At 45.2% G+C, this 22,681-nt stretch overlaps 2 protein-coding genes across 4 annotated transcripts; both read right to left on the bottom strand.

The window, feature by feature from the left end:
* Window positions 1-3,191: 3,191 nt before the first annotated feature.
* On the bottom strand, window positions 3,192-12,733 carry LOC125508368 (DDT domain-containing protein PTM). Its single transcript, XM_048673064.2, has 10 exons — window positions 11,302-12,733; window positions 10,516-11,187; window positions 8,253-9,516; window positions 6,474-6,771; window positions 6,255-6,379; window positions 5,703-6,163; window positions 5,548-5,576; window positions 4,786-5,424; window positions 3,663-4,704; window positions 3,192-3,584 (listed from the first exon to the last, which is right to left on the bottom strand). Exons 1-9 carry the CDS (start codon window positions 12,444-12,446, stop codon window positions 3,731-3,733), a joined length of 5,607 nt encoding a protein of 1,868 aa, XP_048529021.1. The 5' UTR covers window positions 12,447-12,733; the 3' UTR covers window positions 3,192-3,584; window positions 3,663-3,730.
* Window positions 12,734-13,990: 1,257 nt separating this feature from the next.
* LOC125508369 (uncharacterized) lies at window positions 13,991-21,589 on the bottom strand. Of its 3 annotated transcripts, none has more exons than XM_048673068.2 (5): window positions 20,989-21,589; window positions 20,524-20,885; window positions 19,761-19,919; window positions 19,391-19,683; window positions 13,991-14,397 (listed from the first exon to the last, which is right to left on the bottom strand). In XM_048673068.2, the coding sequence occupies exons 1-4, from the start codon at window positions 21,347-21,349 to the stop codon at window positions 19,444-19,446; spliced, it is 1,122 nt and encodes a 373-aa protein (XP_048529025.1). In that variant the 5' UTR covers window positions 21,350-21,589; the 3' UTR covers window positions 13,991-14,397; window positions 19,391-19,443. The 3 variants fall into 3 exon arrangements, with proteins under 3 accessions (XP_048529025.1, XP_048529024.1, XP_048529023.1); XM_048673067.2 differs by having other exon boundaries at window positions 13,991-14,519; window positions 20,500-20,885; window positions 20,989-21,587; XM_048673066.2 differs by having other exon boundaries at window positions 20,500-20,885; window positions 20,989-21,586.
* Between the last annotated feature and the right edge of the window lie 1,092 nt (window positions 21,590-22,681).

Here is a 22,681-nt window from a genome sequence, read left to right as displayed (position 1 = left end):
CCTAGGGCTATCCTCTATCTATGTCACCCTTTTGCCAATGCAATGAAGTAGGTAAGTTCTTACCAGATATGTGGTTCTTTAACCAAATTTGAAATGCCCATTGATAGTTATATTAGTATTTACTTTTTAGAAATTTATTTTGAAAAAGAACTACTAATCCTTAGATTTTTTTAGTTCATAGATATGGTTGTTTTAGAAAAACATAAAATACGTAGTGTTGATAGTACATTGTTTTTCTTATGTCGATGGTGATTTCCTATATTAGAAATATATGGTTTTGTTAGCCTCCGAAGATTTGTGCGTCATACTAAATTTTGAGTCGATCGAGAACTACAAGTTTTCGAGCAAATTCTCATTATCCCACACACACACTTCACAACACTTCAAACTAGACAACCGGTCCAGCCTTCTTATCTTTTATAGTTTGTCTCCTCCCACCACGAGTGTTATTTCTTTTTCGCATCTTTCTCTCTTACCATCTCTTTCTAATCTCCACCATCATCCATATCAAAAAATCAGGGCCAACCTGTAATTATGTCGCCTTCCACCACTCTAAACATGGGTGCCACCGACTCCACTTCCCTTCTCGGCCGCATCCATCAGCCTCCTCACATCTGGTGATGCTAATTTGCGTATGTCATCACACATATCCAAGACGTGCATGAATCATGTTTCTTTGATACGGATGCTGATTGTGCTTGCCCTATCCTCTATCTATGTCCTCCTTTTGCCGATGCAATGAAGTAGGTAAGTTCTTATCAAACCCGTTCTTTGGTCAAATTTGAAATAATGTTTGATGTTATGTTAATTCTTATTTTCTGGTTGTGGTTGTTTTAGGAAAACTTAAAACACGTAGTTTTGTAGTTTTGATAGCATATTGTTTTTCTTATTTCGATGGTGATTTCTTTTGTTAGAAATATATGGTCTTGTTAGCCTCAGACTAAAGTTGGTATGTTTTTCTGCAACATACTAAATTTTGAGGCGATCTAGAACAGTAAGTTTTCGAGCAAATTCTCATTGTCCCACACACACTTCCCAACACTTCAAACGAGACAATAGGCCCAACCTTTTTATCTTTTATAGTTGACCCCACCCCAAGTTCTGTTTCTGCTTTTTCATCTTTCTCTCTTACCATATCTTTCCAATCTTCACCGTCATCCCTATCATGAAAGCGGCACCAACCTGTAGATTTCATTGTCTTCCACCACTCTAAACATCGGTGTCACCGACTCCATGTCCCTTCTCAGTCGCATCCATCGGCATCCCCGCATCTAACGACGCTAATTTTCTTATGTCGTCGCAAATCTCACAAGGCATGCACGGATCTGATTTCTAGGTTTCTTTGATACGGGTGCTGATTGTGCTAGCCCTATCCTCTATTTATGCCACCATTTTATCAATGCAATGTAGTAGGTAAGTTCGTAGTAGATCCTTGGTTATGTAGCCAAATTCGAAATAACCATTGATAATTATGATAGTTTTTCTTTTCTGGATGTGGTTGCTTTAGGATAACTTTAAATGCGTAGTTTTGATAGTGTATTTTTTTCTTATGGTTTTGTTAGCTGGGACGAAAGTTGGTACATTTTTGTGCAACATACTTAATTTTTAGGCGATTCAGAACAAGTTTTCAAGCAAATTCTCGTTGTCCCACGCACACTTCCTAACACTTCAAACGATACAACCGGTCCAACCTTCTGTTTGACCCCTCCCACCCCAAGTTTGTTTTTTTACATATCTCTCTCTTACCATCTCTTTTCAATCCCCATTGTCATCCATATCACAGAAGGGGTGCCAACATGTGGGTTTTGTCGCCTTCCACCACTCTAAACATGGGTGCCGCTAACTTCATGTCCCTTCTCAGCCATCGGCCTCCCCACATGACTCCCCACATCAAGTAACATAAAATGTTATGTTGTCAAAGATATCACAAGGCGTGCACATATCTGATCTTCTAGATTTCTTTGATATGGGTGCCAACTGCGTTAGCCCTATACTTTGTCTTTTTCACCCCTTTGCCTTTTTCACCCTTTTTCACTCTTTAGCCAAATTTAAAATAACCATTGTTGGCTATAATAGTTTTTCTTTTGTGGATGTCGTTGTTTTATGCAGTCAGAGATCTTATTTCAACATGCCATCGCCGCCACCACCTCGTTGATGCCACCGGGGAAACAAAAGCTAAGTAAAAGAAAAAAAACAAAGGGTACCCACTCCTTTTGTCGCCGAACTAAGAGATGGTGGAGGACCGAGGTGGTGGCGCGGAGGAGACCTTTGACAACGGCATCGGCTAAGGGTTGGGAACGAGCAATGAGACAAAGAGTAAGTTGAAGTTGTGTTGAGTTGGGTAAGTTAAAACTTCTCTCGTCCATGTTGAATAAGGCACTTTTCTGTATTATTCCTTATTAAAATTAAAAGGCAAGTTTACTCGAATAGGGCATTTTGAAGACTCAGCTCCACAGAGGCCTTAATTTTTTTATGAAATCAAAAAAATTAGTTTCAAAAACTTCTAAAATAAATGCACATGCATACAAAGATTCAGGATAAAAAACCTTGAATTGCCAGCTGCGCGAAAAAACATGGGCTTTGAGGATGAACAGTACATATATGTTAAAAAGTCACGGGTTTGTTTTCCTTTTGTGTAGCTCTCATTTTAACATATTTAGACCTGAAAATTTACACACATGTACATTATGTCTATGTATATGTGGGTTTTTTTCAGAATTTTTGAAAAATGAAAAGTTTGAATTTGAAGTTTTCAAATTAAGGCCTCCATGAAGCTGAGCCTCCAGTTGGCATTTTCAAGTTTACTCCCCTGAACAAAACCCATGGTTCACCTAACGGTTTATAAAAATAACTTCCTTTTCTTTTCTTATTCATGCACGTGGAGTTCTTGAGTTTTCTCAATCTTATTTTCTTGTAGGCCCTAAGTGGAGTTGTAGGGCATTTCGTAATGGTATTTTGTAAACGTAGAAAGTCATTTTGGCTAGGCATACTCACACTACGTGGCAAACATGGAAAAAAAATCCAACTTGATGAGGGAAAACTAGGCATAGGCACAACGGATAGCGATTTCCGGAGTCAATAGCACACACTAAATGCCCCACTTCTCCACTTTCCTCTTCTGCCGCACGTTCGCACGAGCAAGCGCAAGAGGCATGGAGATGAGTAAGCATTTTAACATGGCTGACAAGATATCAAGGATAACAACAGCCACTCTAACGAAGAGTGAAAGAGGCACTTCTATCTGGTAAACAGAAGAACAGAGAGAATGCAAGAGGACACACAGAAAGGAACCTGGCTTTCTAGTCCCATATGACCTGCTGCTAACAGCACTAGTTCTATAACTCTCCCCCTAAATAAACCACCTAAAGAATGGAAAACGGCCACCGGAGACCCATCCTTTAGTATGTACAATGTCAACTTCGCACAGACGGTATAACTAGTCTAACTTTCTGATGATTAAGATTATGTCCAGTAACCAACGCCGACTTCAGTTCCACAGGATCGCCATCACCACATACCAACAGCTAGATTGAAAAAAATTCCATTGATATTCCCCAGCACCCTTCATGGGATATACATTCCACCTAAATAGAAAGACTGGTCAGCACAGTAAACCCAATTCTTGTTTGTAGCAATAATGCAGTCATCAGATGGAAGCTTACCTGCCATAACAATCGGCAGCATTTGCTCCGGGCACTCGGGTAACCAATGTAATAAAGTTGAAAGCTCATCATTGCCACTCCCGACAAGTACCACACCTCCAATTGGCACTGTCACCAGGCTGTCCACTTTCCTGCCAGGGTGAGCACTGATGGTGTACACGCAGGCCACAGGAAGAACATTTGAGATCAGGTGGCTGTTGAGGATCCTTGCACTTGTGGCACACTAACTCGCCAATGGATGGATCATTTGCTGGGAAGTGCATATTTGAAGACTCTTCTTCTACCATGAAAGTCAATTCATCAAAACTAGCCCCTTGCTGATCAAAGCTTCCTGCAAAGTTACCATCATCTTGCAGACCAGTAGACATCCCGAATGTGTTATCAAACTGTGTATCATCAGCTTCGAGCAACTCTGTGAATGAGAAATAGGTCTGTGGTTCATATTCCTCAGCCACAATGCTGCCACCGCTAGTGTCATTCCACTGGGAATTAGTGCCCTGATCAGGACCAACAGCATATCCGTTTCCTTGGGTAAAATCCCACCCCAATAGCTCCGAAGCGTCCACACCATCAGCCTCTGACATGGAAAATTCATTCATATGACTGAAATTAATGTTTGCATCCCCTGGAGTTTGGTTCTGAACATAATACCCATTCACTGATGTTCCAGCTTGATCAAGGTATTCAGAATTCTTAACTTGTGCCCTTCTTATGGACAACTTCTGATTACTTCCTGGCACAAGGCTTCCCATGTTCATTGACAAATCAGCATTCATTGACTCCTCCCCAATCGGTTCAACTATTCCATATGAAGCAAGCAGTGGATCTTGAACTGCTATAGCAAAAGTCTCCTCACCAGAGAGCATAGTTGATTGTGATGACATAGTAGCTGTTTGTTCACTGACTTCTGGTTCAGGCTCCCTATAATCATCTGAATGAGGGCATTGTGGTATGGCTCTCCTTCGGCATCTACAGCATCGGTATTGAACCACTTCAGTTATTCTTTCTTCCTCAAGCTGCAAGGCATCACCATGAAACCACTCTGTATGCAGGAGGATACCAAGATGTTAAAAGAAAATAAAAGATAATCCTAAAAAGCAACAATAATGAGAAACATACTTACTTTGGCACCTCTCACAGCGGACATACATGAAATCTGGACTGTAAGGTTTGTTACAGAGACAGCAGGCTGGTTTTATTGAAGAACCTATACCATCCTTGCTTTTTAGGATTACATCATTGGCCCTGAAATCTTCTCCACCAGTGTCATTCTTATGTTTCCTCCAAACAAGACCAAAGTATGTGATAACCTGAACTTTTTTAGGTTTTTTTGGCTTTTCTGTCTTCGGTTTTTTAGTTTTAGCCTTAGGCTGAACCTGCACCCCTGCAATATTTTGAGTTGCCACATTTGTAACAGGTCCAGATTCTGCCTTTGGTATTGGCTGGGTTTCCACCTTCATTACTGTCTGGGTTTCCACCTTTGTTGGCTGAGTTTCCACCTTTGCAACTGGCTGAGCTTCAACCTTAGCCGCGACATTCATGGCTGGTTCAGAAGAATGGGCAGAACGAACCGTGAAGATTATTTTGGGAGCAGTCGCTGGCAGTTGGCCATTACTCTTTTGTTGAGACAAGGCAGAATTTGCATTTGTCTTGGTCTGGGTGAGATTACGCTTCTGAAAGCATAACTTGCACATCAAATTCGGAGCAGTATTGCCTCCTTTGCTTCCAACAGATCCTGATGTGCACTCTTTATGGCAATTGCCTGCAAAATATTGGTGGTTATCAATACTGTGACTTGGTATTGGACAGCTTAGATATTGGCTAGGTATAACCACACATGAGAGGGGAAAAAACTTTAAGAACATGCCAATAAACTGGTACATACCTTCACAAGAGCTACACTTTACGGCATCCCTACATCATCCAACAAAACACATATGAGAAGTGAAGAAAATCGGTTGCTATACAAGATTTTTTTTTTTGCAGTGACAAGAAAAGAATAATTGAATGAGCGCAACAGAGATGTGAAGAAGAGGACACCTGAAGGCCACATCCTTCTCGCATGAGGAGCAGGTATATACATCTCCCTTGTGAAAGAGATAGAAAAAGATATCTCCGATGGTTGCCTTTACTCGTCTTTGGTAGAAATTTGTGAAACTATTAGAGATTATGATTCCTGGACTAGGCGAGGAGCTAACCCCAGCTTTCTGCTCAAAATCCCTTACTAAATACAGTGGGACATGGATTTCAGAAAACCACAATTTGCCATTCTCATCCTGATTATCTTCTGCTTCTAAGATATTCTTGGTTACACGCACAGGAAGATGCTTCTGGTTTGAAAACTTCAGTGCATACCTTATGTTTCCATCGACTACTTTTTTATCACAAACCACTGCGTTTCTGAAAGCAGAATGGTCAGCATCAGAACTTTTTCCATCTGAAGGAATTTGGTCTGGAGGGATGAATTCCTTCCATTTTATATGAGCGTCAAGGTATCTAACCTGAGATGTATATATATATATATTAGGATCATTGTTAATTTAAGTCAGAGTAACTCTTTTAAACATTAGGAATCATGTTCAAGATGCTAACCTGCAGAGCAAGTTGAGATGAATTATGGCTTAACCCAACACATGCTCGCCAAGCAAATTGTCGAGTTCGTCTTGGAAAATTGGAAGTTTCATGATAAGATAGACCTGCTATCTTTCTTTTACCACCTATTGAGCAACATAACATGTCAATTTATTCTTACCCTCAATGCAAACAGAGTATGGAATGATAGTCATAACAATAGCCAAAGATGAGCAGTACCTTGACGAGCAGCTTTTCTTACGGCCGAACTTGGAAGAACCCCCTTCTGCAAAATACATTTAGAAATATTTCCTCCATTCCACCAATTCACCTCTTTCCAGCTCTTGTCATCATCAGTAACAGTAGAAGATTCAGATGCCAACAAACGTTTTCTGCCCCGCCTTCCACCAGTTCCACGTTTTTGGTATGCTGCAGAACGGGATGGTCCAGCAGATACACCAGGAGATTTCACAGGCCAATCATCCATTAGCTTCAACCAGCTTGCAGAAAATGCTATCCCACGAATATTGCTCTCCAACTGCACACGAAATGTAGCAACTTTTTATTAGATAACAAATATATTTTGTTTTCTACTGCTATTTAATGCAATAATTTCTGCAGGGCTCTCAACATTATGTTACAGCTATTATTGTGTACCCAACTTGATTCACAGAAGCAAGTGATACTAGCCCGAATGTAACAGCACTAAATATGCCATTATATTTTCCATATTATTTTATTTTGCCTAATAAAGACCTTTCCATTTAGCACTTCCGATTATCCAGCGCTGAGCCATGAAGCGCTTGACGAAATTGCCACCCACACTTTTCTGCTTTTTACTTGCGTAGTTGCGTCATATAATAACATATTCATATCAGCTTTTATTGGAATATACCTTTTAGATTGAGTTACTTTGTTTCTAGAAATATGCCTAGTTATGTTAACCCTGTATATCACCTCTATTTGCTACCATTGCAGAAACCCTCCCCCCAGTCTGCTATTGATAACCACACTTGTTCATGTCCTTTCTTCAAGACTAGCTCCCATAACCATATTTTTCTTTAGGATGGACCAAAACTTAGTAAAGTTGCAGAAAGTACAGTATCTTAGCCCTTGAATCCAACTAGAAATACAAAAATAGAAGGAGAGGCAGACTCCATCTAAATATATTATCGAGTTATCCATGCAATTTCTGCAATCTCAAACAATTGAAGAAAACCTATAAATACTCATATAAAGTATGAGTTCAAATTCAAGCTATAGATGGAAAGATTTTGTGTGGTGGATCTCGACCGACCCAAGAAAAAGAATACGAGAACAGTTCTCGTGGCATTATTACAGGAGACCGAGGTGTATATGGCATGGTGAAATCCTCCGCCAGGTTGTTATTAAGGTTAAGAGTGTGGTTGTGTGCCTCGCGGCCCTCGCCAGTGAACGCGGAATTGCTTGGTATCACTGTAGCTGCGAGGTGGTTGGGTATTTGAAGGCTCAGTGATCTTAGGCTGGTCATAGTGGGAAGTAACTTAGACTAGTAACATGCATATGTTACTAGTCTATGTTTCTATCATGCAAGCCTTCATTTACTTAGATGTAGACTCATTTGCATTGGGTGTGTTATGTTACAGTAACATATGTTACTAGCTAAGTTACTCCCACTATGACCAGCCTTATTGTGTATTTGAAAGCTGCGAGGTCTTGACCATCCCTTCATTGGGTCAAGGTGGGTCAAGGGCTGCAATTCAGAGTTGGTCCCTTCCCCAGAAAATACGCCTGTAATGAAGACACGATTGAAACACGTAGAGACTAAATGCTGCATTAACTATGTTTCCTGATTTTTTAAGTAACACTAGATTTTTTTTTGCAGGAAAGTAAAACTACATTCCACGTGATGACGTGACTATTAACTAGTGTGTCCCTAAATATGCACAAATAAAGTGGTAAACCAACAATTCTGTTCTTCAAAGTATTACTGACAATTATCAAGGATACTTAAAAATTAGTTTGAATCCTTGAACTCACTTCAAGCAAGAGGGGTATTATAGTTCTGCAGTTGGAAGCTTCTTGTAGCTGTTTATGCCATTGTTGTCTCTGCTGCATGTCTTGTAGGGAACCAACTAACAGGCCACGTAAACTCTCCTCCATGTTGGTCAGATAAGCAACGATGCTGGAGAAATGGCTCTCAGAACCTTTGATTACATGCATGGCACTAAAAATTCGAGCAGATCCTTTGGAAGCATTTGCAGTGGCTAAATTAAGAAAACAAGCCTTTTTATTTCCAATTGCCGAACTTTTACAGGCAAGGCACCAGCCACATCTATCTCTTGGGACTTCCATAACCTTCTTTTCAGTACATGGCCAAACAAATTGAGCGGCTGCTGAGGAAAATGCTTTCACTTGTAGAGCGCAGTCAGCAGCCATTTTCTTCCTTGGATTTGTGATGACTTGAGATGCTGCAACTTTTCCTTCATCTGATGTAAGAACAGCTAGATTAGCGGCAGCAGATGCTGCGATATTGCCATGATTGTAAAGATTCATGTAAGCCTGAGGTTTAAATGATGACAATTTAGCTGCCTTGCCACCAATCACATTTCCAAAGGGATGTTTATTTTGAGATGCAGAAGATGAGTCTGCCTTCACAGAAATGGCGCTCCCAATATCTTCTCTGGACATGGCATTATCTTTCATCCCTGAAAAGGAGGTGGACAAGTCTGTACGAATTAACGGATATGCTGGCTGTGCATGTGTTATGTTAGACAAACCAGCTACCATGGACCCATTCTGATGAGAAACTGATGATGACCCCGAGGATCCAAAAGCTCCATTGATTGGTGTAGTATGTACGTCATTCTGAGCTAAAGAAGTTTGTAGGTTGTTGTTCTCAGTACCATCTACACTAGTCACCATGTTTTGTTCCTCCAGTTGATCGGCAGAGCACACTGTAAATTGATTAGCCACAAATTTGTGCTGCACATCTACTTCAGAAAATACTGCTGTTTTACTCTCACCACCATCTTTTAAGATTGAACGGACACTTCCATCTACTGCTTCATTTGGAGTAGCACTCAGCAACGTATTGCATTGTAGAGCATAGCTTGCATCAGTATTTTTACCTAATTTTGACCTCTCGTTCTGAAATACATCTAGCAGGTGGGGCCAGTACTCTGTTATTCTCCTACATATAGCTGTATATGCATCTGAAAGGGCAAGTACTTGGATGACCTTGACAACATCATACTGATTGTAATAACTTGCATAAGACTCTGCATTCGAAGATGTTCCAGTCCTGCATTATTTGACAGAATTACCATTAAAGAAAATTTAGGACAGAAATATATTTCCAGGTACAGGCCAGAGAAAAAGGCTGGTATTTATGGGGTAGCACTCAAACTACGGCTACGCACTAAAAAAAATACGGATCAGGAGTCAGCTGTGAACAGGTGCAAAAGCAGAATTGACAAAGGGGAAAGACGAAACAAATGGCTGAACTACATGAGATTGAGAAGGGCATATGATAGTAGAAGACTTGCTGTCCTTAAATTAATAACTGTGGTTATCAGGTCCAATAGAATATGGTTTTCCCTACATTAATTAAGTTCCGCCTAACCTTATACAGCTCACATGTTTGCCCTTATTTCAGACCCCCCCCCCAAAAAAAAAAAAACAGAAACATGTACTTCCTCCATAAACTAATATAAGAGCGTTTAGAATACTAAAGTAGTGATCTAAACACTCTTATATTAGTTTACAGAGGGAGTACTGTAGAATTCAACATTAATAGCAGTATTTATCGATGTAGGGCTGGCTATGCAGAGTGAATGAGAAAATGTGCCCCAGAGATTCCATTGTTCTATGCCTATCAACTAGCAACGTAGGGGACGGGGAAGGGTTTCTAGTAGAAGGTTCCCCTCCACCGGAAGAACTCTCACAAGTAGAACCACCCTCTGTATCTATGAAAATACAACACTGTGTTCGTGGGCCGCAGAGGGAAATCTGGCGCCTCGATGATCCACAATGTTGGAAAAGTAGTGGAGTCCATAGGGGGGCCTCCATATGTGGCAGAAAATATGTAAAAAAAATAACACCGTTTCCAAAAGAATGGCCCGAGCTTTACAAGGAAAAAAAACTGCTTCGTCGAACCCAATAAGCGCAAAGAGCAAGCCTGTCATCCAAAGAAACGGAAACAACCAGCAAGTTCTAAATGGCAGCTAATTAGGATAATCGCTCTATTTCTTGGATCACTAGTAAACACCAAATAATGCAGGATTGAGATGCAAGAACTTACACAAGCAGATAGTTGCAGGATCCCAGGAAGAGTCTCTCACACATGTCAATGCCAAACATTTGAGCTCCTCTTGCCCCACGCTCTATCCTTGAAGATGTTGGCCCAAGCTTGTTAACCACACATTCTGGACAGAACCAAAGTCCCTGGGGCAGAAATGCTTTGTTCAGACCAATACATCTTGAGTGATATGCCCATGGGCAGCCATCACAGCATACAAGAGTCCCATCCATTCCACATATTCGGCAATCATCACTGTTGCCATCCAGGGATGCATTTGCTACAACAGCTTCTGGACTTGTTACATTTGGAGCAGCTTCCAGATTCTGGGAATCTTCAATCTTTTTGCAAGCAGAAACCCTTGAGGGCCTAGTCAGGACTACTCGTGATCCAGCCTCTGAGAAATTACTTGAATCCATCTCATATTCCAGTTCCTCATTATAGGCCTCCCGTGCCTCCAGCTCAGTTTTGAGTTCTTCAGAATCAATGGCATGATCACAGAGTATTTGGAGGACCCTAAGCTTCATGGTAACAGGAAGCTTATAATATTCAAGGGCCAAGAGGCTTCGAGCAAAACTCTTCCCCCCTAGACTCTTGATGCAACCCATTACATAGAGGTACTCCAGTAACAAAGTTGGCCAAGTCAGTGCATCTAGCAATGACCAATCTAGATACCTGCAAATATTTGAGGAAAATTGACAGAAACAAAATCAGTATTGAAGTAAAAGGACACAAGATTCACTAAAATGATAATGATTCCACTAAATGGAGGGTTGATAGGTTACATACTTCAAGCAATTTGAAGCAAGCTCTGATCCTTCAGAGGATTTAGTCTCAAGCTGCCGCCTCAGCGCCCGCAGCAGCGAGACATGTACAGCATCGAACAATGTACTCTGCACAGAGCAATTAATGGATGCAACAAAATCATCCATGCCAAATGGACTGAGGAACAGCTGCACACTGAATGAACGGAGGAAGTTATAAACAGAAAAGAGGTGACTAATGGACTCCCCCGGCACATCAATGTCGCCTGATGACGGAGGCAACTCTGGGCCCTGAACTGGCAGGCACGGCACAATTGCCAATTCTTTAGTAGAATCTGATGAATTGCTGGAAGATTCCACATCCTCTGATACATCTGAGACAGATCCACTTTGCTGGGATGCATCAGGCATTTGACATGCATCAACCTTCTGTCTAGTAGTTGGCGGACCATTGAGCACCGTGGCAGTCCCTGATGAAACGACCAGGTCCAGCTTCCTCTTCCTGCAGCTGACTTTCATGCCAGATGCACCATTTTCCTCAGTCATGAGTAACTCCTGGAGCTGAGGATGCCCCAGCTCCTCACTCTGTCCATCCTCAAACACCACGCTGTAGGTCCCAATGCTGGTGTCGTATGATGCAACCTTCCCAAGACGAATCCTTGTACCATCAGCAGCAGTCTGGCTGATGTAGCGGCCCACCAAGCATTCCCCCTCCTCCTCTTTCACCTGACGGGCACCAGCAGGTTGGGTGGGCTGTTGATCCTCTTCCTCCATCTTCACCTCAGTTGCCAGAGCATGCTCTTGCTCCTGAATGGTGATGCCATCTACCACAGTCTTCGTTTCGCTGGCCACAGGGGCCGCAGCATGATCTGCGTCCCCCGTGCAGCAATCGTCCACATCCATCTTCCCCTCACTCACCAAGGCCAAGACGATACTCGGTTGCTCCGTTGTGGTGCCTCCAGCCGTCTCCTCCGCCTTGGCCTCACTCGTGACGGCCACGGGCGCCGCAGAAGGGGGTTCTTCTTCTCCCAGTCTCGCCGCCGCGCTGGCCTCCGCGATCTCTTCCATCACCTCGTCAGCAAGTGGCGCCGCGGACGGGGCGACGGCGGGAGGGTCCTCGGCAGGCGTCCGATCAGCAGCTTCCCGGGGCTGAGCCGCCGCGGGGTCCATAGCATCGGACGCGAAAACCCTAGCGAACCGAGTGGCGCGGCGCCTGCCTAGACAAGCATCCGCGCCGCGAATCGCGAGCGCCCCGGGCGAGATTCCGGCAGAATTCCCGGAGGGACGGGCTCACGGAGTGGCCGGGTGTGGTTAGATGCGAATCTGGAGAGTCCGCTGAACCTCGCGACGCGCTGGCGGCGGCGTGACAGCCCAAGGCCCGGCGCGAGGAACAGCGGCGAATCGGGCGGTCGGGAGTCGATCGGCGGCGGGGGTTCGCAGGGCTGCGCGGCGGCGGGGGCGGGGCAGGGGACGGGGACGGGGGCGGCGGGAGGCGAGGAGGAGGAGGAGGAGGTGGGGTGGAGGCGAGGAGCAGATGAGGAATGGGCGAGGAGGGCAGGGCAGGGAAGGGAAGGGGTTGAGGAAAAGGAAAGGGAGAGCGAGAACTGCACAGGCGAGGCGAGGCGAGCGAGCACGAGGAGGGGAAGGCAAGGGCAAGGCCGCACTCGGGCTCGCGTCGCGTCACTCCGGTCCGTGTCGCCTTGCGCGGGTCGGGTTACTCGCGCTGCCGGAGCCGGATCCACGTGACGCGAGGTGGGGCCACGCGGGCGGTGGGAGTGAGGGGCGGGGCCACGCACACGAGGGGCAGGCGGATGGCGGGCGCGACCCGGTGCGGATGGACGGGTAGGGGGAACCGCGTGCGTGGCAGGTCCCCTCGTCGTGTCCGTCCAGCCCGCCTGGCTCGGCTCAACCGGGCAAGCGGGAGGGCAGCGGCAGTGGTACGACGGACGGCCGCTCGATCTCGTTCCCCCGGCGACGCGAGCGAGCAGGATGGAGGCGGGGTGGCGCTGCACTTTTTTCAAATTCAAAACGGTGGAGGGAGTCGCCGTGGGTGTCAGGGGAGGAAGGGGGGTGGTGCACTGCTCGCTCGGGGTAGAGGTAGGGCTAGGGGGAGGCCGGGCCAACGGTTGGCGCGCGCCAAGTACCGGGCTTGACCTGCTCCTCCAGGAGTCCAGGTTTTTACGGGTAGACTGGTCGTGGCGTGCCAGCGACTGCCACACACACACGCACGCACGCCTAGTTGCAGTTCTGCTTGGGCCTGTGCTCTGCTCTCAGCTGCTTTGCTTATCGCGTACCAGCAACATGTTTGTTGTACACGCCGCGTTATCACGCGCACTGTTCATAAAGGGTTGATCCGAAACTTCGCATCGGCGCGGTACAATCGAAAAGAATTCACGCCCGACTCTTTATCAACTGATGCAGAATTTTGTAGTACAAAAAGTCACCATGAATGGGTGGGCACTATACGACCCATCATTCCTCACATAGATCAATCTAGTGCTAGCCTGCTGGTGCAAATCGTTTCCTATTCAGGACATGCCTCTTTAGATCATAAGTACAGTACTTACCAGTCTGTCCCACAGCAAGAGGCTCGGCGTTTATTTCACACGGCTCGGTTTCTTAAATTTTGTTTATAAACAAACAAACTCTGGTATTTTGGGGTGCACGATGTATTTCCACGAGCACAACAAGGAATGCACAACGTACATGCCTAGTAAGACGACCAAGAACATGTATATAACTGAAGAAGTTGACAACGGTCCACAGAGCATGCCAGCTTGCAGCAATCATGGTCATAAAGGCCAAAAATGTACTCCTTAAATTTTTTCAAAAAGAAAAACAAACTCCTTAACTTTTTTGCAAGAAACAAAAAGATATACTCCTTAAATGCTGGTAAGTGGTGACAGCGCCACATGCAGCAGCAACACGGTACAGCCAGGAACTTCCAAGATAATTAGTCATCGGTGACAGGAACTCGAAACGAGGTATATTGGCATGGGCTGCTAGTATGGGTTATGCAGCGTCAGTATAAGAAATGTTCCTTAACAAGCATCATCACAAAAACCAGCTTTGTTGCTTCAAGTATTACCCCAAGGAGCAAGCCGCATCGATGAGAGATCACCTAAAAAAGAAGGCAGATGAATAGCTTAAATCATACTATTGATCCGCTTCGAGAAAAAAATATCATATTGTTGAGGTGAATCTTGCTGGAGTCCAAATTACAATGCCTTGATCACACGCAATCTGATAACACAGACAAAAACCAATATATAAAAAGGGCATGTTGATAGGGTAAAAACATATTTGAACGTAAAGCAGCATAGATTTACTCCACAAAATAGGGTGTGTTGATGTTCTATGGACTACATTGTGGTTTTCAGTATCGATTGTCAGTGAACCTTTCTGAATTATCACATTCCTATTGTATAGGCATCAATAACCATGTATGCAAACCAAGAGAAACATTGCTTCTGTTCATAATTACAATGTACGAAGAGATTGGAATAAAATATTGTGTTCACTAAGCTCCTCATATAATAAAATCTTATAAGCAGCAACCTTTTAGCGGCACAGAGAAATTAGTAAAATATGAAATGCAGTTTTGTTTTCGCCACTAAGTGCAACCTCATTCTTCATTATGCCAACAGAATTTATTGCATTGCAACTCTTCCGTGAGAACCGATTTTGTTTTAGGGATTGTATAAGCATATCCATCAGTTAAGAGCACAGAAAGACCATTCTACCCCCATCTTTCCCAAGTCCAGATGTGATTTTCTCTCAAAAAAGTGCACAAGAGCAGATGTATGATCTCACCACCCGGGTTCGAGTCCATACGGATGCGAATTTGGGTTTAAGACTATCAGGGCTTTCAACCGATTCTGGACAAGATTGATGGACAGCTAGGTGTGATGATAAAGGGCGGGAAACTGGTGCTAGTTGAACAATCACGTCAGCTGCTCCAATTCATAACCTGCTGGCAGTGGATGTGCCCAGATGGTTCGTGTGAGGCGATAGATAAAAAAGAAGAGCAGCTTCTTTTCGAAAAGGAGTCAAGAGTCCTGTGTGTCGTGCATGGTGCCAACAGATTGAGTACAGGGGCATTGGGGTGAAGAACCTGCAAAAGATGAGGTGGGCGCCGCGCCTAAGGTGGCCATGGCTGTTGCGCACCAGCCTCGACAGGCCCATGGGCTCAGTTTAAACTCAACTGCAACAGGAACGCCACAGTGATGTTTCATGCTACAACAAAGGACATTCTAGGGAATTGCAAAAGGCACCAAGTTCTGGTTAGATGGTTTGACCAACGGTCAATCAATTGCTGACTTAGCTCCGGAGGTGGTGGCAGCAGTCAGCAAGCACGGAGTGCGCATCAGACCAGTTGCAGATGATCTAGCGGATGATCGCTGGGTTTGTGACACGAGGAATTATGGAGTACTTGCACCTAGGGAGCTTGTTGGGAGCGTTCAACTCGCTCCAAAGATTGAGGATACCTTTATCTGATGCCGAACTGAATCTGGGTTATACTCCGCCAAATCTGCCTGGAATGCACCAGACTTTGATGGGCGGACTGAAGCTCCCCTCCGGCGGCAAAATTAGCATTGCTGGGCTTCTTTGAAATGCAAGATTTTCAGTTGGTTTGCAGCAAAGAACAGATGTTGGAGTGGGTCACCTGGCGGGCATGCCCTCTCTGTGAACAGGAGCCTGAAACCATTTCCCCTCTGCTCACAGGGTGCTCGTTTGCACGCCAAGTCTGGTGCAGTATTCAGAGATCTATGGGCTGCAGCAGCTCACTCATACGGCAAATGACAAGCTTCAGGAGTGCAGGAAGCTGACCTGGCACCCCTTCCCACGACGGTAAGCAACAGGCTGCTGTAGTTTAGCCTTCTTCTTTTGCTGTTTTGTTAGCCCCTATTCCACCCCCGTATGTCCGGGCGGACAGCCCGGACACGGCACAGACCAAAAAAAGGGCACCCAACTGCCCCCCCCCCCCCAATACCTAGGCCAAATGTCCGCGCTGTTCCGCGCCCCTCAAACCCAGCTCATATGTGGGGCCGCCCGGACGCGTCCGCCTAGTCAGGCTGGCCCTTCCTGACAGCACAAAATCCATCCCAATCCCACCCTGGACGCGACACAACAACAACAACAAAGCCTTGTAATCCCAGACAAGTTGGGATAGGCTAGGGGTGAAACCAATAAGATCTCGCAACCAACTCATGGTTCTGGCACATGGATAGCAAGCTTCCACGCACCCCTATCCATGGCTAGTTTTCTGCTGATACTCCAGTCCTTCAGATTTTACAGACTCCTCCCATGTCAAGTTCGGTCTACCCCGACCTCTCTTGACATTATCAGCACGCTTTAGCCACCCTGGACGTAACCCTAGCCATTTTGAACAGACCACTCCGCTTCCGCTCAGCCTCGCTCCTCTCCAGTCATCTCCGGCATGGTGAGCAACGGATCTGAGTCCGCCAGGTACGGATCTGATGATGGCATCGACTAGGAACTCGCTGCCTACTCGGACAAGCAGGAGATAACTGTCCGGTTCGCGCTCTGCCAGTCCAGGGTCGAGACCCGAGCTCCACCGTCACAGCTGCCCAGATGCGGATCCAGCGGCGGTACCGCATCCAGCAGAAGCTTGCAGCATCATGTGTCCGCTCTATCGTTGCAACCCCAGCCGAGGGCGCTTGTCCCAGCGCCGACGTCGGCCTCGGAGTCTGAGGCCAACGACAGCAATGCACATGGTCGCAGACGCGATAGCTGCGGCGGTTACTCCGAGGTCGAGACACAGTGTGCCCACCGTGAGAAGGCGAAGGCACGCCGTGGCCTCTGCTTGTCCGCTGCGGTACCGGCGCCCTCCGGATCCAAGGAGGATCCGGTCGTCCGTGCCGTCAAGCAGCGGTCCCTGGCCTCCAAAGAGTCGGAAGCGCGCCACCACCACCGGATCAACGCCAAAACCCTCATGGAGAGGGCATTGAGGAGTCGCGCCGTGCCGCAGAGAACAAGGACGCGGAGGAACCCGTGCCCAGATCCTCGCGAAGCAGCAAGACTGCCGCCCATGCCCTCGCAAAGGAGCAAACCCAAGCCGTTCGTGCCCTCGCCGGCCGGCCCCCGAAATCGGACAAGAATATGTCTGGTACCGCCTCCAACACTTCCAGCACCGGTGGCTAGCCCTAATTCACCTTCGACCTCTACTTCCACGACAAAAACGACAAGGGCAAGGGTGGCCGTCGGTGAACTTTCCCTATCTATAGTCCTACTTTACTTTATGCTTTAGCCTATATATAGTTATGAACTATTAGAACATGCCGTTATTGTGGTAGTCTGATGGCATGTACTCCCTCCGTCCTGAATTACTTGTCATAGAAATGGATGTATCTAGACGTATTTTTAGTTCTAGATACATCCATTTCTGCGACAAGTAATTTGGGACGGAGGGATTATGATGAACTTCCCTATGCTATCTCCACATCAGTGGCAGAGGACGAATTTTTTTAGGTGGGGCAGGCCCTAAAGCACAAAAAAAATCGATGCAAAACTAGAGTAGTCGATACGCACTAAAATGCACACAAATAGTTTTTCCATGTAGAAGAGCTATACATATGCACGCGGAAATGTGACCAATCAATAATAAATACTTAAATAGTCAGAAAGTCGCATTGCACAATGTAAAATCGCCACTAATTTTACAATATTATGCCCAAAAACATTTCGGACAGATCTATTCTATGCATACAAGAAAAGGCAAACACTTTGCAGACGTAAGAAAAAATGCACACCATTCCGTACTAACCCCTGTTAGCACATACACTAGTCCCTCGCAAAAAAAAAGCACATACACTAGTACTAAATGTTGGCATAGAACAAAAGGCAACTACAGAATTGTGCACTCACTATCGCTGGGTCACAAACCAAGGAACTAGCCCTGATCGAGCGTTGTGGACTGGAGCATCCATGGATGGGTGGCTCGATGCGTGACTTAAATAAGGCCCAATAAGGTGGGTCAGTGCTCACGGCCCAATAGAACACTGGTTTTCTTCTCCCATGATTTTTTTAGCGATCGATCTGCATACATAAAACCCAAATCACTGGAAATCAAGGTAGGGCGAGCGCCTCACCTCGCCCTACCAAGAGCTCCGCCTGTGCTCCAGACTATGTATGAACTATGTGCTATGGAATCGAAGTACGTGTATTGATCGACGTTGCATGCTTGTGTATGTATTTGAGGGTTGGGAAATGGGGAGCGCTGTTGCGGACACGGACAAATGAGGGGTGAGCCCATGCTGTCCGCGGACATATAGGGGGCCAAATTAGCTATTTGTGGTTGGAGATCCTCTTAGACAGGCTGGTACTTTTTGTACAATATTTTTGTTTGTGGGCGCAGGCAATTTGCGCCTTCTTGGTGTTTTCTTTAACACAAAACAACACGCAATTAGATGCGTGTTTGAATTAAAAATACTGACAGGGCTTTGCTTGAAGTTTTCCTTAAAAAAGGTTGGGGGAGGCCCCCCTGGCATGGACAGTCTGCACCGATAGGGCATATAGACTGCAGTATACACCTAAAACAACAAACAATGAACCCTAGACTAGTAGATCCCAATGCAATTACACAGCCTATAACCCCCGTCTCCCTCACAACAACCTCCTGCACGCTGCAGTTGGCCCCAATTTAGTAGTGGACTATTAGCTTTGCTCATGTCGGCAAGGCGATGGAATCAACTTGATGTGATATGGTAGGTTCCAACTGCAGTGGAACTGGCTACAGGGCTGCAGTAAATCACCAATTTGTTCATGGTTCAGCACTTGAACTTGATCTGATAAAGTAGGCTCCAACTGCTGTGAAACCGGCTGCTGCACTTATTTTAATAATTTATTTAACAAAAACTGCATTGTAACTCTTTCTACCAGGAGGAGAAATCTGACTCCAACTAGCTATCTTATAGCAGACAACTAAGGCAAACCAACTTAACTAATCTCATTTAAAAGCCTGTTCGCTAAAATCCAAATAGAAAAATGGAATAAATTCTTCACGGTTTCTAGAGTTCTGGAATTACTTCAATGATACAGATTACTTATTAATTGAACATGTATTCTCGGCAACCATAGAAAAGCTTACTCACTTGATAGCATAGTTCATTACGATGCTGTAGCAATCACATTTGGTGCTGGAGTCTTAGAGGCTACTCTGGTGATCAGATGGCCGGGTGGTGGAGGTGCTTGCGTTGTGCATTGGTTGTGTCGGGACCTCGGAGTAGACTACGCCATGGCTGGCAATATCCTTCATTTGGTGTAGAGCAATTTTCTGAAGCTTGTCCAAGGTCCCCATGATCTCATCATTAGTGAGATAATCCCCCTGTCTAATCCGCTCATATAATGAGCCAGTCTCCGCAGCAACAACCCGAAAACCACCATACTGCAAGAAGTGCATTTACGATAAAAACATCACAAGGCAATATGAATGAATTATGCAGACAAGACTCTAACACATACAGCTCTGTGAAGTGCGGCAGTTTGGTCTTTCTCAAAGTTGGTCTCCACTGTGGGAACTGGCAGGGGGGCATCATCCACAGGATCCATAGGGTCCAATTGCTGGCATGTACCACTACCAGGAGCATACCATGCAAAGCATGCATCATATGGCCGAGCGTCCTGAATAATTGATAAACCAAGATTTTTCAAAAATAAAATATCAAGGACTGCAACTGAACTCTTGTCCAGTGTTTGTTATAAAATATCACTTTTACAGTAAACTGCACTCAAATTTCAATTTAGACAGTAGACACACATTATAAATGAATGTACACACATTGTGATTTCCAACTTGGCTAAATGCTTTTAGAGCACTAGATATTTCCAGTTTATACTAACGACTCTGCTCGCATACGCACACATGATCATATTGGGGCTAGAGCCATATGCACTAAAGAACTGCAAGCACCTTTCATTACTGTTGCACTTAAATCTTAAAATTATGGCATACATCGAAGTAATAGGACATAGGATATGCAGACCAAGAATTGTCAATCGGCAACAAAAAAACTACAAATATTTCTTATGCTCAATTGAAACCATACAATAATGAGCTATTGAAACTTGCAAAAAAAAAGTGACCTACTGACAAACAATGATTTCCGTTCTGAAAAAAAACCTACAGAAATCCATGGAGGAAAAAATTAAGTTAGGTAAACTGAGCATGTCAATTTTAGATTATGAGTAGAACAAGTGTTACCTTCATAGCCTGCTTAATTTCTACCTTATCGAATGGATGGGCGGAATTGTAAGAACCATCCACAAAGTTCATCTCTTGATTACTTCCCAGCACAAAGGTTTCCATGTGCACTGAGGAATCAGCATGAATATCTTCTACAGTTTGTTCGAATATACCAAATGAAGCACTTGATGTATTTTCATCTGCTGCGCCAATAGCTTCCTCACTTGAGGGAATATTAGCTGCACTTTCTTGGATGACAGGTTCTGGTTCAGGCCTCTTATAATAATAATCATCTGAATGAGGACATCCCGGTATTGCCCTCCTCCGACATCTGCAGCATCTGTAGGATATGACTTCAGCAATCTTTGCCTCCTCAAGTCTCAAGGCATCTCCATGGAACCAATCTGTATACAGGAGAATATCAAGATGCGGAAAAGATCGGTATGATAACGCAAAACAGAAATTGCTTGCTTAAAAAATGGCAGGTCAAAGGTGGAATCAACTTACTTCTGCACCTCTCACACCGGATGTACATCAAGTCTGGGGAATATCGCTTGCGACAGAGACAGCAGATTGGTTTCATGGACGAACCAACACCATCCTTGCTTCCAAAGATAACATCGTCCGCGTTGATAGCATTCGTGTCGCTCTTGTTTTTCTTCCATACGAGGCCGAAGTAGGTGATCCCTTGTGTGTTTCTGCGTTTGATCTTGGACTGCATTTGCGCCTTTGCTGTTCGCTCGGCTTCCGCCGAGCTTCCCCCACGCACCTCCGCCCTCCTACCTTCGCTACTAGGAGTTGCTAGGGTTGCGTACCTGTTCCCCGTGCGCTGTGTGCCACCCCAGCTCAGGCCATCTCCTCGATCCATCTGAAGCTGATTCTTCCACGCATCAGACAATTGTGAATCGCGCTCATAGGGCACCTCGTCCTCTCCCCCAGTTCAGGGTGCGCGCAGTTGGATTTTCTTCCTTTCTGCTCCCCCGAGTCGTCGGATCCTGACTTGGGGAACTGCTCCGGCCGTCGGCGGCAGCAGAGCCAGAGCGGAACACTTCGGGACAGCCGGCGGCTGGTGGAGCCCTAGGAGGAGAGGCGTTGGGTTCTGTTGGCGATGTACTTGGTTTAGGGCTGCAGTTGGGCCGTTGGATCCCATGGTCGATTGATATCAGCGGCCCATTTCAGACCGCTATCCGACCAGAGTGCACTGAGGGCAATTACAGTGGTTGGTAAGATAGTGATTTTTCTATTTAAAAAAAGGTAAGATAGTGATCCATGGAAAAATATATATTTTTAATGTCCGAGTTTAAATTTCTTTGTACAAAACTTCGCAAAATATTTGCGTTCTAAAATATTCATTTTTCCAAATAAAAAGTGTTTTTCTTTTTGCTCTCAAGTGAGAGCAACAAAGAAATTTAAACTCGGCCATTAAAAAAACAATTTTTTTCCTTTTATTTAAATCTGAATAATTTTTCATGTTCTATCTGGCACAAATTACTCAATTTACATTATAATACGTAGATATATTATGTGTGGTGTTTTTTCCTATTATATTAGCCGGATAATAAAAAAACTTTGTTCAACGTTCTTGATCTCACCGGACATGAAGGAGACTCAATGATCCGGCTATTAGACCTGGCCAACCTTAGTTAGTGATAACTGGTACTACGACCACCGGTGACGAGGACGGCAAAAAGGACAAGCGAAAACATGGTCTGATGTCATATTGAAATGGAGGATGTGATTGAGGATGAGGTATTAGTCATCTTTATTATGTTACTGGGGTATGAGGGTGAGGTCTTTATGCCAACTCCAACGCAGGACTTCAAACCGTCGGGATCAGTATGTTTGGGCCCAATCGGACAGACGAGTTGTCCCAACACGCCACCTTCGTCCGCAAAAAACGTTCGTTTCTGGTCCAGCTTACCCCATCCTGGGCGCAAACTTGATTTGGCTTTGCGGTCAAACGGACAGAGAGCAGATGCACACGCGGCCTCTCGTCGTCCGCCTTGGCCCCACGTGTCGATCGTCCAACTACCTCCCACCTACCCCAGTTAATGCACACGGATGGGGGGCCAGCCGGTCAGCCAGACGCCCCAGCCACGTCCTTTTTTATGGCGAAATCGTGGACTTTCACTTCCACTTTCCCATCCACTTCCACTTCCTCGCCATCTCCATTGCTCCCTCCCTCCTAGATAGTAAACCC

The sequence above is a fragment of the Triticum urartu genome, chromosome 5A, assembly GCF_056163025.1.
Source record: "Triticum urartu cultivar PI428250 chromosome 5A, HENAU_Tu73, whole genome shotgun sequence".
In the NCBI taxonomy this organism is placed as follows: Eukaryota; Viridiplantae; Streptophyta; class Magnoliopsida; order Poales; family Poaceae; genus Triticum; species Triticum urartu.
This window is presented reverse-complemented; position numbering and strand designations above follow the sequence as displayed.

Bases quoted from the DNA above. Each gene is read 5' to 3' on its own strand.
- LOC125508369 (XM_048673067.2), bottom strand. From the start codon at position 21,349: ATGGATCGAGGAGATGGCCTGAGCTGGGGTGGCACACAGCGCACGGGG. The intron at 19,920-20,499 runs GTAACACTTGTT...TCAATTATTCAG, and splicing joins AAATTAAGCAGGCTATGAAG to GACGCTCGGCCATATGATGC. The intron at 19,684-19,760 runs GTATGTGTTAGA...CACTTCTTGCAG, and splicing joins CTGCCGCACTTCACAGAGCT to TATGGTGGTTTTCGGGTTGT.
- LOC125508368 (XM_048673064.2), bottom strand. From the start codon at position 12,446: ATGGACCCCGCGGCGGCTCAGCCCCGGGAAGCTGCTGATCGGACGCCT. The intron at 5,577-5,702 runs GTGTCCTCTTCT...TGGATGATGTAG, and splicing joins GAGAAGGATGTGGCCTTCAG to GGATGCCGTAAAGTGTAGCT. The intron at 5,425-5,547 runs GTATGTACCAGT...AATATTTTGCAG, and splicing joins AAAGTGTAGCTCTTGTGAAG to GCAATTGCCATAAAGAGTGC.